Source organism: Myotis brandtii, unplaced genomic scaffold, assembly GCF_000412655.1.
Source record: "Myotis brandtii unplaced genomic scaffold, ASM41265v1 scaffold326, whole genome shotgun sequence".
Lineage (NCBI taxonomy): Eukaryota > Metazoa > Chordata > Mammalia > Chiroptera > Vespertilionidae > Myotis > Myotis brandtii.
The window spans coordinates 1,107,186-1,122,307 of NW_005362534.1; the positions used below are offsets into that span (position 1 = coordinate 1,107,186).

The 15,122-nt window shown below is 40.8% G+C and overlaps 1 protein-coding gene across 7 annotated transcripts in view; it reads right to left on the reverse strand.

Moving 5' to 3' along the window:
* Positions 1-15,122, reverse strand: part of SH3KBP1 (SH3-domain kinase binding protein 1) — a 274,936-nt gene that overhangs the window by 93,661 nt on the left and 166,153 nt on the right. For all 7 annotated transcript variants that reach the window (XM_014543459.1, XM_014543458.1, XM_005870951.2 and 4 more), the window contains one exon: positions 5,908-5,983. In XM_014543459.1, the coding sequence (XP_014398945.1) occupies positions 5,908-5,983 (76 nt within the window). The remainder of the gene's footprint in view (positions 1-5,907; positions 5,984-15,122) is intronic.

The window sequence follows — 15,122 nt, forward strand, 5'->3', positions numbered from 1 at the left end:
CACTTTAAAAAGAGAAAAATGTTTTAAAAGAAAGGTATCTGACAAGCCTTTCTGTTCTCTAGTACGGAACAGATCACAGCTGTTCTCAATGGCACCTTCTCCTGCTCAGATGAAGAGAAGCTCTGAGTCTTTGGGAGGAAGGAAATCCAGGGATAACACAAACGAGCTAGCTTTCTCCTCCAAGAGGCCTGTATTTGGAATCCAGAGGTCTTCAGCAGCACGGGCATGCTGGGCACCTTTGCAGGAAGACCCCACACTCTGAATCTGGACAGCAAGGTCTGTGTTGGGGGCACTTGGTGAGAGGTGCCTCCTAGAGAGAGGGGAGACCCCTGAGACACAGAGCCTTTAGTATATATCAGGTATGGGAGGCACTAAAGCGCTGGGTAGGAAACACATTTCCAATTGGATGTGCTCAAATATGAGTGGGCTTTGGGGAAGGTAAGTGAACAAAAACACCTGTCCTGGAAGAAAAGAAAAGAAAAGAGTTCCCAGGTAATGTTGGAAAAGCCAACATAAGGGAGCTGACCATTTTTTTTTTTCCTATTTAAACGTGGTGAGAAAGCAAAAATTAGCTCAGTCTGAGAAAGTAAAAACCTGCCTAGCCATTCGTCAGGCTGAAGCCACAAACGCAGATCCTGCTGGCTGCAAAGTGAACCTGGGAAATCGTATTTCTCCCAAGCACGGGCTACAGATGGAAAGGGTCCTAATAAGCCCTGCTTTCTCCTTTTTTTGCAATCTTCACCTGACAACATGTTTATTGATTTTAGACAGAGAGAAAGGGAGGGAGGAGGAGAGAAGAGAAGGGGAGGGGAAGGAAGTGGAGAAGGGAGGAGAAAGGAGGGGAGGGGAGAGGGGAGGGAAGGAGAAAGGAGGGGAGAGGACAGGGGAGAGGGAAGGGAAGAGGGGAGAGGAGAGGGGATAGGAAACTGGTAAACTAAATCATTTCTAATTCTTCATTTGCTCAACCACCATTTGTTATGTGGCCACTGAGTCCATGGCATTTTTCTAGGCTATAAGGTGGGGATATCAAGTAGAAGCCACAGCCCCCACCTTGAGGGACCAATGAAACCCATGTGTGTCACTATCACAGGGGACAATTCAATGAAGCAAGTCAATGAACAAGGTGATTAGAAAGGTGGTATGGTGTCCAGTGATGAAGTTAGGCAGGGGAGGTTAGGCAGGAAGGTTTAGCCTTTGCCCCTCAATCATTTATTCAGAAGCCTGATCTGCCTTTGTACAAAACCTGTCAAAGATTCTCTTTTTCCTAATGCACCTGCTCAACTGGTCTTCTGAATGTCTAAGATTGAACTGTTTGTTCAGAAAGATGCTAAATACTCCTTTCTCTGAGCTTTTCTTTAGCCCACAGAGGTCACAAATCTGCATCACTTGTAGTAAGGAAGAGAGAAATTCCAGATGTGGTGAGCTGGAGGAACCTTGGGGCATTTTACTTATGAATATTTAGACAGTTTTCCTCTTGTTATGAAAATCATGACAATCTGTTCCCCAGCATGTGTTTCAGATGAATTTCAATATCATAAAAGCTTTATTGGGGAAGGGGAGATGATGTTAGCTGTTCAAATAAATCCTGATCAGCTGAGTTTCACTTTCACTCAGAAAATACCAATTGACATGAACATTTTTTGAATCATCGTAACTCTTGGTCCTGATGGGAGTTTGTATTTAGCATGCTAAGGAGGCAGCTGTGTAGGAGGGAGCTTCTCTCCTCTGTACTGCTGGGCAATTTTTGACATATGTTTGTCTTCCAACCAGAAGGAAGGAGAATGCACTGCTCCCAAGCTCATGGTCATTTCTAGTTGTTGGTCAGCACACTGTGTCCTTCCACCTGAACATGGGTGTTGCATCAAAATCCAGAAGCAGCAAAAGTTTCAAATGGAGAGGGCTTTTTAGTGGACTAGGGTACCTCATGGACATTATGGAAGAATAATTACCCCAGAATTTGCTCTCTAAATGAAAGCCAGAGTGTATGTGAGGGGTGAGATTAAACTGCAGAAATTCCTGCTTAGGGTAGATGAAAAATGTTGGCCAATACACATCCGTCAAGGCTTCGCTGACAGTGATAATTCTCCTTCCTGACCTACTACTCTCTTACAGGAATATTTTACACCTATGCCCAATGACATCATCTCATGTTCCTCCCAAATTGTTCAGATCTTCCTTTTCTCTCTCCCCTCCGGCTGCTCAATTTTCTGAATGCAGAAACCTTTCCCTCTGAATCGTAACACTTTTGGAATTGAATCAGAGTTTGCAGATGCTGAGAGGAATCTTGGGGGTTCTCTCTAGTACAAGCCTCTGACTTCACAAACAAAACAGACAATGAAATAAAATTATGTGCCCAAGACAGCACAGCTAATAACAGAGTTTTTCCTAGAAAGTGTGCTTTCTGACTCTTGACCAAAACACACAACCCAGCCTCTGTAAAACCCCTCTTCATTAATAATCCATCCCCCACACCATGATGCTTCCAGGGAGCCAAGTGGACATAATTAATAGATGTTTGGCTCAGTGGATAGAGCATTGGCCTGCAGACCAAAGGGTCTCAGGTTCAATTCTCGTCAAGGGCATGTACATTGGTTGCAGGATCCTGCCTGGCCCAGGCCCTGGTCAGAACATGTGCAGAAGGCAACCAATTGATGTGTTTCTCTCACATTGATGTTTCTCTCTGTCTTTCCCTCTCTCTTCCACTCTCTCTAAAAATCAATGGAAAAATATCCTCAAGTGAGGATTTAAATAAAAAAGAGAGAGAGATATTTGGCCTTGGCCCTGGCCAGTTTGGTTCAGTGGATAGAGCGTTGACCTGAAGGGTCACAGGTTCAATTCCAGGAGGCAGCCAATCGATGTGTTTCTCTCACATTGATGTTTCTCTCTCTCTCTGTCTTTCCACCTCCCTTTCACTCTCTCTAAAAAATTAAATGGAAAATATCTTCAGGTGAGGATTAACAACAACAACAAAAAAGTTATCTGTAGGACTGAACAAGGCATGGGCTAGAGCCACGACTCTCCCACATGCTTAAAGGAGCTGAGTATTTGAAACTGTGCTAACATTCAGGGCCAGGAAGCCCATCTTAGGTCCCAGAATAACTCTCAACCTACACCATCCAATTGGTGGCCACTAGGCACATGTGGCTACTGAGCACTTGAAATGTGGCTACTCTGAGTTGAGATGTGCTATACATGTAAAATACACACTGGATTATGAAGACTCGTATGAAAAAGAATGAAAATTTATCACTTAATAATTTTATATATGTTACATATTGAAATGACAACTTTTGGGATATTGAGTTAAATAAATTATATTTAAATTAAGTGTACCAGTTTCCTTTTTATTTTTTAAAATGTGGTAACTACAAAATGTAAAATCACGTATGTGGCTCACATAGTATTTCTATTGGCCAGCACTGCTCCCAAACACAGCTAACCCCCTTCCTACCTAATCTTTCCAAAAAGATGTAGCCTCCTGCCTACAGACATTACAAAGGGCAAAGATAAAGTATCAAGGACATGCTTTTTATCCTACAACCAGTTGTTGGGACCCGAGGTTTAGTCACTTTAGCATGCCCTGCAGATTGTCCTGTTTTGTGCCAAATCTTCGGGTCCCTCCTGCTCAACCTTCCCCCCAAATAACCCATAAGTCAATCAAGGTCCTATTTAGTCTGGACAGCATTTAACAATCTACAGGGAAATTCTTTCACGTCTATTAAAACTTTTTTCCATTACAAAAAAATTCTCTGCTTCTCAGATTATTATTTCTGCAAACACGAGTTAGGTAGGTGAAGGCCCGTCCCTGGTTGTCACATGTAGCCAGTCCCAGGGGACCACATTCCAATTGCTTTTGGGGTTTGCTGCATGTCCCCTTTTCCCTTTTCCTGACTACTTCCCCCTCTATCCATCCAAGCAACTTTCCTAGTAACCTTGATCATCTATAAACTTGTTAATAGTCATAGCAACAAAATGAGCAGTTGAATGGAAAGAAAGATGGGCTACTGTCCAACAAGAGCAATGTTTCTGGCCCTGACCAGTTTGGCTCAGTGGCTAGAGCGTCAGCCTGTGGACTGAAGAGTCTCAGGTTCGATTCTGGTCAAGGGCATGTACCTTGGTTGCGGGCACATCCCCAGTAGGGGGTGTGCAGGAGGCAGATGATGGATGTTTCTCTCTCATGGATGTTTCTAACTCTATCCCTCTCCCTTCCTCTCTGCAAAAAATCAATAAAAAAGAGCAATGTTTCTGAAATGGTTTAACTGTCAATTCTTGAAAAAAAAATTCAGGACTTAAAGAATCTCGAAGATTTTAGGTCCTAAAGGTAGGTTTAGCAAGATAAGCCTATAACCTGCATGAATAAATACAGGGCCAGTTTCTCCTTAGGAACACTTGTAAGCTTAGAACAGTGGTTCTCAAAGTGCAGGCCCTAGACCAGGAAGCAGTAGCACCTGGGAATTTGTTAGAAAAGCAAATTTCCAGGTCCCATGCCAGATCTACTGACTCAGAAATTCTAGAGGTGGGGCCCAGCAACCTGGGGGTGGGGGGAGGAGCCCAGATCTCCAGGTGATTGTGAGCACACTTAAATTTGAGAATTGCTGGATTACAGCATTACTCTATTATCCGGAGTCTGACTGTACCATTAACAGATGGAAGGCATGTAAGTTCATTTGAACCTTAAACATTAAGGAAGAGCTCTAGCATCTGCATCTATATCATCATGAAGTTATTTATCAAAACCACCATATTTTGCTTAGCAGATCCCATAAATTCATTTTCTTATGTCTAAGGCAGTATCCCTTATTTTCTCTAAAAACTACCTGTTTTGCACTGCAAAAGGAGTTCTTGATCTATTATTCTAAAAGAACAAATCTATACTTGCTCTTACATTAATCACAATTTATATATATAATTTTCTCTCAATCTTTGGCTGTCCAAACTAGATTAGTAGTCTGTCCACATTATCCTCATAAGAAAATCTGAAGCTGAATAAAACAAAACAAAGTAAAATCCCTAGAAGGAATTGAAGTACTTGTTTCTGGGAAAAGACACACTAGAACACATTCAGAATGCCCAGTCATGGGAGGAGTGACTAAGGAAATGGAGAGTTGCCTGATTTAGCAAATACAAACACAGGATGCCCAATTACATTTGAATTTCAGATAAATAACAAATATTGCATGGTACATACTTATAACCCCCAAATTAGTCATTGTTTATCTAAAATTCAAATGTAACTAGGCATCCTGTACTAGTATTTTATCTGGCAACTCTAGAATTGGGAATACTGACCTTTGGGAAGGTTCTGGAGAGACAATTGTTCTCAAATACATAAAGAACTATTAGAAAGAAAATGGGCAAATATCAATATAGACCCAGAGACTATAACCTGTGGGGGGAAATTACAGGAAGAGCATATCTTGCTCAATAGAAGAAGAGAGACATTTGTATCTAGAGGGATTCGAGCAGAGATGTGCTGAGAATGCTGGCAGGAAGTCAAGGTTTGGGAGTGTTGGCTGAGTGATTATGATCAAAGATAAGACCTCTCTGACTTGAACATCTGAGAACCCCTAAATTGCTTAAGTTGCCATTCTCTTAAATCTCTCTGCCTCTGGAACTAGCTACAATGCTCTGGATAGATATGGATAAGCCCTGACTCTGCACATGGGCAAGATACACAAGGCAGGACAGAACCATGTTCCTTAAAGGAGACACCCCCACCCCCAAGAGCTCTGAATCTAACTGTGCCCATCCTACTGGTGGGACCCAGTGAGACACATTTATGTGCATTTTTCCTGAAGTGTTGAAAAAAGCCATTAAGATTACGTGAGGTTTTTATCAAAAGCATTTCAATTATTTAAAAACCCTTAGCTGCTTTCAAATGTAAAATTGGTAAATAAGGAAACTCACTCTTTGTCCTGCTGTCCATTTCTGTTTTTGATGAGTCTTGAGTTGCTGTAGCTGGAGGTAACTTCTTTCCAATAGTCTGAGAAAGAAAAAGATGATTCTATTTATCAAGATGATTCACTCCATTACACAAAGGAATAAAATCAAGATCATAATGACAAAATGCTCACAACTGGTTCTGAAAACAGTACACTAGCGTTGTGCTGTTCTGTGTATTGGTCTGAACCTCAGTGACAAACAAGTGGGAAAATCAGGTAAAGAGGGCATTTGGGTATCTTTTTCCCCATTCTTTCTTGATGTTCTTATTGAAAGGTTTATTATATTTAGCAGATAAAATAAGTACATTTCCCCTCATTTTATGAGAAGCTGACTAGATCTATGGTGGCACAGCATCTAGCCCAGAGGAAGTGCTCAAAAGTATCTACAGAGAGGAAGAATAAGAATGGTAGTAAGAGGGAATGAACAAAAATAGAGAAAGAAGCCCAGCCAGCATGGCTCAGTGGTTGAGCATCAACCTAGGAACCAGGAGGTCACGGTTTGATTCCTGATTGGGGCACATGCCTGGGTTGCGGGTTCAATCCCCAGTGTGGGGCGTGCAGGAGGCAGTCAATTGGTGATTCTCTCTCACCATTGATGTTTCTATCTCTCTTTCCCTCTCCCTTCCTCTCTGAAATCAATAAAAATATCATTAAAAGAGAGAGAGAGAAAGAAAGAAGAATGGGATTAAGGACAAACAGGTGGGTGGAAGGACAGGCAGAAGTCAGAGTATCCAGGGCAACTGTGCCTTACTGCATCCCTTTCTAGCCCAAGGAAAATGGCTATTGATACCAGGGAAACAACTGTCAAAACCAAGGAGCTGGGTGAATCAACTCCCCCAACGATGAAGGCTTTCCCCAGTGAGAATTCCGGCCACTGGGAAAACCAAACATATCTTCACCTTGGACACATGAAGAGGAATGAACTGCATAATTCAAAAACCAGCACAGTGGAATGTTTCTTCAAATATAACTGATTCACCACAGTTTTTAATTTGAAAAATGTCTTCATGCTTCAAGTGTTGAAACTAACATTAAATATGAATAAATCAGAGAAAGAGGATAAGATAAATCAAATCTTCAGTCCCTCATGAATTTTTTAAGACATTTGTGACAGAAAGCCTTTACATTTTACACGGTGACATTTTTATTTAGTGCCGCAGGGCTTTCTATATTAGACTAAAAAATGAAACGCAAAATATTATGCCATCCCTCAACTGCTGCTAAGTACTCAAACTAATAACATCTTGTGATTTCAAGGAAACATCAAGGAGGAGAAAAGCTTGATGTTATTTGGCCATAAGGTCAGATTTGATGAAAAACTGATCTTAGAATTATCTTTAAAGATCGGGAATTGACAGAAAAAAAGATAGATGCTCTCAGTGCCATTCGCATTCCTTTTCACCTTCCAACAACATCCTCTTCAATCTCCTTGTTTTTTCCCCTTTTGTGGACCAGAATAAAGCATCACTATTGTTAAAGCATTAGCAATAAGAACAGAATAATTAATACTTAAGTTATTACTGACAGGGGAGAGAGAAAATCATTAAAACACTATGTCCAATCCTGACCTTCCAGGAAAAAAGAGAGAGATAGCCAATGGTTTGGGCTTTACAGCAAATACCTTCCTTTAGACAAGCCTTCAAAGGTTGTATATTCTTATAATTTCCCCTTATTTGATAACAGACGAAGTGCTGCCCATCATCTCTAATGTCCTGGTTTACCAGTCCGTCCAAGCAAACATATCAAATCAAGGAAAGCACCAGTTAAATTCACTTACTTCTGTGCAGAAAGACACAAGAAAGCAAAGTTTGCTCTATTCCTTTTTCTCACTATTTCAGATAATGCAGAACACTGGCTTCTGTGTGGATCTGGTAAAAGGGGTGATGGTGAAGCTGATACTGTACTCACCTCTCAAGGGTGCTGGACCTTAATTCTGTGTCTCTTCATGTGCCATGACTAAAGGTCTAGAGTAAGGCAAGTCCTCCCCTCTCAGCCTGGTCCTCCATGTGTCCCAGAGATATGGATTATTCAGATGTTTCTCTTTTCTCTAGACCCAGAGAAGTATGGTTCCCAAACCAGTGACACCAGCTTCACCCAGGAACTTGTTAGTAAAGCCAATTCCCAGGCCCTGCCCCAGGCTTTCTCAATCAGAAACTCTGGGGATGGTGCCCAGCAATCTCTGTATGAACACACCCTCCAGGGGATTCTGATGCACACTTAAGTTTGAGATCTACCGACCTAAATGTAGGAGAGATTCTAGTAGTGCTAACCAAATACCTTTTCTTGGATTAACAATTTGAGTGCCTATTCTCAGACCTAGATAAATTATAAAACATCTTTTTCACTCTTCTTCATCTCTTCTCTCTCTCTTTCCACCTTCTTCCTACCTTCTCTATTCATAACTGGCATAAGAATGTCTCATTGCTACTAAATGAGTCAGTTCAGGGAGAAAATGGAGTTTAGTAGGACAGATAATATGACAATATCACTGAGATTTTTTTAAAAGTGAGGGATTGATTGGTCAGCACCAAGGCAGGGGGTTATTCAATGCAGCTGGTCCTGAGAAGTATTGCTCCAGAAAACATTGACCCTATACAAAGACTTCACAAGGATCTCCTAAAACAAGTGACACCAAGCCATTTCCTACAAGTAAGGGGTGGTTACACAGATTCGGGAGTAGGTCTGGCATTGTATTATCTCACATCATGACAAGAAGGGGATTGGGAGTAGGTGGATGCTGCGCAAACACGCTCCCAGGACCAAACTGGAATTACCACTAAAATACAGAAAAACTTCTTGAATAATCAACTGAAGACTCACTGGAGAGAACCCTGATAACTGAGGACAGAAAGTGGAGAGCATAGGTGGCCATGAGACCCTTCATAAAAGGAGTACTGAAAGGATGAATGGAACAGATGGAGAAACAGCCAGAAAGATGGTTTTGAACCAAAAATGTATATGGCCATATCTAGCCTTTCTGGCTCAAACTACCTCAAAGGTCAAGCGGGCAGATCCCGATGACTATACTAACCTTCAGGGAAAGTCACACCCTGCTGTTCCTTCAGTGTTTCCTTTTATTGGCCTTCATTGTAGAAGATTTTCACACACACTACAGGACACTAACTACTGTCCTGATCTACCGTCCTTGAGTTCACCCCAACACCCGACACTTTTCCAAATACCCCACTCAAGAACCTCTATCACCTGCTCTTCTACTAAATACAAAAACAAAGACAAGGGGTATTGAAGTACTGCTTTCCCACCAGGCTTCTAGCTTCCCCTACCTCTGAAAACATCTTTTGTCAATTGAAATGAAATGAACAGGACCCCAACTTTTAAAGGGCATGCATTATGAAAGCAATGTCTAGTTTCAGTATGCACATAGGTCATGTATAATTGAAGGTCAGCTATGATGCAGGCCAAAGTGAACAGAAAAAGTGGGGAATCATATCCACACATCTCTCATCCATCTTGCAGGCAGCGAAGGAGGATGTGGGACTTGCAGTGGCTGTGGACGAGGATTCAGGATCTCTACTTTTGGCTTCGTCGGCAGAGTTCTGAGTTTTTGCCTGCTGGGTGCTCTAAGGAAAATGGCTTATCCAGGACAAGCACTGGCCCTGCAGTTAGGGACTATGTGAATACTGCTCAGGATAGAGCTCTTTCACCTTTTAAGAGATCTGCAAACAGGTCCATTGTACCATATGGCATCTAAAGAAACAGATTCTCAGGCTCTGCTCTTCTCTTCTGTGCTGTGGCTAAAGACTTCCTAGTACCCACATCCACGTTACTCTGGTCTGCCTGTCCCCCAACTCAGAAGCCACTGTTTGGTCTGGGAGTGGAAGTATGAGGCTGAAAGCTCTACAAATAGACTGTTGCTATCAATCTACTTCAATACACAGTGATCTCCAGGCTGCTGTCAACTTGTGTCTCTCCTACCACATCCTAATCTCCATTTAAAACCTGGTTTTTAAAAGTCAATTATTCAAAAAATTAATTCCTTTGAATATTTAATACCAGAAGTACCTCTCCTGTTTTAGGTCTCTTGACAAAAGTACTCAATAAAATTTGTGGGTTGTGTGTGTGTGTGTGTGTGTGTGTGTGTGTGTGTGTGGTAGGAGCATCATATACACTCCTAGCTCTAAAAGATCTGGTAATACAGCATCAGGACAGATAAACCTCATATGATTTCAGTTAGTGTAACAAGTAATTTTTTTTCTATGCCAAAATGAAGAAGCTAATGCTTGTAGGAAAGACAAGCACTGGATTTGTGTCCAGTGGAATCCAGTTCCCTAATGACTAATACGTCTTTCTCTTTGTGACTGCTGAAGCCTGAGCCAGGATCCTGCTCATATCAAGTATAAAATCACTCCTCTGACTTTATTCTAATTCAGATGCAAACTCCTTTGAGTGTAAAAAAAAGTTTCTAATTATAGGGCAATGCTAAGTAGAAGGAAGTTTAAGTCCTATTTCTGAAAATCTCCTCTCCAAGAATACTACACACAATGCTTGAATCACAGAGACAACCAGGTTTGCTGTGTAGTGGAGGGTGGGGGTGGGGGGAGGTGAGAGCTCCCTGCATTGGTGAGGCTCTCTCTTGGCAGACCAGGCTTTCAGACAGCTATTCTAGAAGAGAGTGATCTTCTGAGAAACTCTATGTAGACATTACTCAAGTGCTCATACAAAGCCAAACACAAGAGTTGACTTTTCAAACCACTGGGAAAATATGAGATAAAAAATAGCTTTTTGAAGGCATTCCCTTTTCTAGACTAGGATCTGATGGTACATCTTTCCTTTCTATTCAGTGCAGATTTATTAAGTGTTTTTTTTCCATATGAAGCAGGGAAGTGGAGGAAAAGGCAGGAGGATCCTGAACATCACCAGAAAGGGTGCCCAACCATTCAGCATGGTTATCCCAAATCCTGGTCATATAGAGGATATGGAGAGGTATAGGCTACAGAACACAGTGATGGGAGGAGGGGCAAAACAGTATTTATATATGACCATATCCTCAACTTTTCAGCTTTTATTTTCTACCATATCTCAAAAAGATACACAAATTGCTATTAAAACCCACTATAAACCTTTTATATTTATTGTTACACACTCCTTACAACATGAACACCTATGACTGATGGTATTAGGAAAAGTTTTCTGGTGCTAAGTAGGGAGCCAGAGGAGCAGAGCAGAAGCTTAGTGAGCCTGCTCATGTAACAGCCAGTGAGAACTAGCACAAAGGAGCCTCTTTACAATGGAGTGCCTGTGCACTCTAATGAAAGACTTTTCTTCCCTAAGAAATTTACATAGCAACTGTCAACTCACTTGCCTTTGGTTGGTCTAGCTTAAACTATTTGATAACAACACAAGATATGACAGAGTAAAACACAACTCAAAATTCTAAAAACAAAATGCATGGTACAGTAAAAGAAAAAAATGTATTTGTAGTTCCATTCTAGGGACAGAGGTTACCTTTAAAATACCTTATATACCACTGTGTCAATTCCATCATCTCTAACAGGTTAGGCTCCACAGTCTACATTTAAACTTGAGTATAAGAAAAAAAATTTAAGTCACCTTCTGATTATAGACTTGTGCTTAAGACTTTCAGTTATTCATGTAATGTTTATTTTCCTGGTTGTCTTAAAAAGTTAGTGATAATTCAAGTTACATTAAGCCTTTTTGCCCAATCATAAAGATCTCATCAGATTCACAGCTGCTTTAGAAGCATTTGTTAATTGTATTACACTTTCCCCCCTTTTCTTCAGAACTAATGCCCTCCATGAGAGCAGGTTCTAGATGTTAATTATTCTCTTATTTCCACAGTCAAGGGTTAGTAAGTGTTTGTTGACTACAGTAGGAAGTATGTGGATGCCATCCACTTACCCTTTGACATCCTACACAACACAACAGGTAAATGAGGGGAGATGTCTTCCTTGACAAACCAGACCAGGAGGCCATCTTGGAGCCCCACTGTTTGTTACTGTCATGTATCAGCTCTTTCCAGCCTGGTCTCTGGTGATAACACATTGTCTGAGATGTCTTTCTAGACCTCTGCTGCCCCTAACTTATTCCTTTGTTCCCAGGCACACACCCCTCACTTGGGGATTTCATTATCATCCAGGTATGTACACACACACACACACACACACACACACACACACACACACCATTTTCTTCATTTTCTTGTTCTGAAATCATTTTCTAAAGTGTGTTCCCACCAACCAACCAACCAACCAACCACCAAACCACCTATCCCTACAATCTGGTAAATTTGGGAAACATGGAATACTTGATATAATCATTACACAATAGCATATTAAAGGCTATGAGAAGTCCTGTAGTTACTGTTTAACTTTATCTCTAACATTATCTCAGTGTTCTCCAAACTTATCTGACCACAATTCCTACTTCTTGTGATACCTATGAACACATCACAAGAATGAGTAGTCTATGGAATAGTTGGGTGAACATCACTACCTCTACTTCCTAAATTCTCTTGGCTCATCCTGTTTCCTAGACTCATGACTTGGAACTAACCCTTGATTACACTCTTACTGCAACTTCCCATATTAAACTCACCACCAAGGCCCTGCTTTCAGATTTCCATCCCTTCCTCTTTGACTCCTGCGTAGAGCCCTGTTACTATCACAGGGACTATTTCAACAGTTCTGTACACAAGAGATCCTATTCCCTGACTCAAGTTGCTTTATTTGATCTCCCATAAGACTCAAGTTTTAATCATTCTCCACCATCACCCCTTAGTATAGCTACTTCAAACACTGAGAATATATACAGTGCTTATATTTCCTTATCCACCGGGGATATATTCTAAGACCCTCTGAAACCAGATAGTACTGAACCCTATTCATACTATGTTTTTTTCCTAACCATACATACCTATGATAAAGTTTAATTTATACATGAGGCACACTAAGAAATTAACAATAACTAATAATAAAACAAAACAATTATATCAATATACTGTAATAAAATTTATATGAATGTGCTCTCTCTGAAAATATCTTATTGTATTGTTCTCACCCTTTGTCTTGTGATGACGTGAGCTGATACAATGCTAATGTAATGAGATAAAGTGAGGTGAATGACATAGACATTTTTAGACTATGGGTGACAGCAGGTAACTGAAACCACAGATAAGGATGGACTACGGTACTGCTTCCTTATGGCCACTCATGTAAATTGCCAAAGCACCCAAGAAATTCGAGGATTTACTTCCAATTTACAATTGCTGAAACTTGCCATATCTCTCAATGGCTGGTATCTTTCTCCTGTGCTCTTAAGACTAATAATAACAGGCTTTCTCTGAATACAAAGCACCTAGTCCCATCTTAGATGCTTCCATTAGGTCTTCCAGGGTTTACTCTTTCAATATGTCCAATAAAAACTTCAGTATCTGTCATGCTACTAAATATGTATATATGAAGTCTGTTTCATATTTGTATACTACACACACACTTGGAGACACATGTATGCATTTGTGTGTACCAGAAGAAAAATGTATATGAGAATCTGAGCCAAATTCTATTTTTTTATTATGCATTTTAACTTCTGCCAGGATTTGGTTCATTTGCTAGCATTTTTTGTTGTTGTTGTTAATCCTCACCCAAGGATATTTTTTTCCGTTAATTTTAGAGAGAGTGGAAGGGAGGGGGAGAGACAGAAAGAGAGAGACACACAGATTGATTGCCTCCCGCGTGCACCCTGTCTACAGCTGGGGATCGAGCCTTCAACCGAGGTATGTGCCCCTGTCTGGAATTGAACCCGCTACCCTTCAGTCTGAGGGCCAATGCTCTAACCACTTAGCAACCCATCCAGGGCCATTTGTTAGCATTTTGAATACTTTTAGAAACCAGGCCCTAAAAAAATTAGAAACTATACAGCATATTCACAGGAAGGGAGACTTTTCTCTTTGTCAAAGCAAAATAACTTTCTGAAGGTTTAGTAGGGGCTTCCACTCATACTGGAAAACACAGTGCTGAATTCCAAATCAAAACCTGCCTAAGTACTCAATGAGGTAGAGAATGTAAATTAAAATCATAGAAGGCAGCTCTTGAAATGTCCGACAAAATATGAAAATACTCTTTATATTTTACCCACACTATCCTGAGAAAGAAGCCTGCATGCTATTTTGTTTTAGGATCATCTTATTCACAGGATGAACAAGCCAAAGTAAATTTCCATTTTGTATACCACTTTTGCAAAATACAATTTTCCATCATGCTTTAAAAGACTATTCTTCGCTGTTTGTGACAGATCAAAGGAAACCTTAAACCTTCCTTCACAAGAAGATTAGTTTTACCTTTTGATTAACAACATCTTCTTTTTTGAGCATTTGGAGAATTTAAGAAGAGTGGGGGAAAGAGAGAGAAGGATGGTATGGCAAGAGTAAATATCATGGGCTAGTTTGAGTTTTGTTCATTCAATGCTTTAACATAAGACTTGCTGTACATGTGTGGACCAAGTCCTACTTGTCCTATAAAGTAGTTGTATGAATTCAGTTAACATACAAAGACCCTTTCCAGAGCTAAATATTTTGACTTAATCACAACATAGTCTAGGCCAGTGGTCGGCAAACTCATTAGTCAACAGAGCCAAATATCAACAGTACAACGATTGAAATTTCTTTTGAGAGCCAAATTTTTTAAACTTAAACTATATAGGTAGGTACATTGTTATTAACTTAATTAGGGTACTCCTAGGGCTTAGGAAGAGCCACACTCAAGGGGCCAAAGAGCCGCATATGGCTCGCGAGCCGCAGTTTGCCGACCACGGGCTAGGCTATTCCCCTTGCCTGGGATGGTATGTCCTCTCCCAGTATATTTGAATCTCATCTCATCTTTAAAGTTTAACTAAAGTCCAACTGGCTAAATGAAGCAGCTTTCAGTAAAGTTTTCTACTGACATGCAGTCCACACTGACTGACATTTTTGTGTGTATGAGATACTGGAGGGCAAAGCCATGTCGTCTCAGTTTATCAGTTTTCCTGAATACCTCTAAAGTGAAGGCCTCAGCCCAGCTGCTGTGGCTCAGTGGTTGAGCATCAACCTATGAACCAGGAGGTTGTGATTTGATTCCCAGTCAGGGTACATGCCTGGGTTTTGGGTTCAATCCCCCAGTAGGAAGTGTGCATGAGGCAGCTGATCAATGATTCTCTCTCATCATT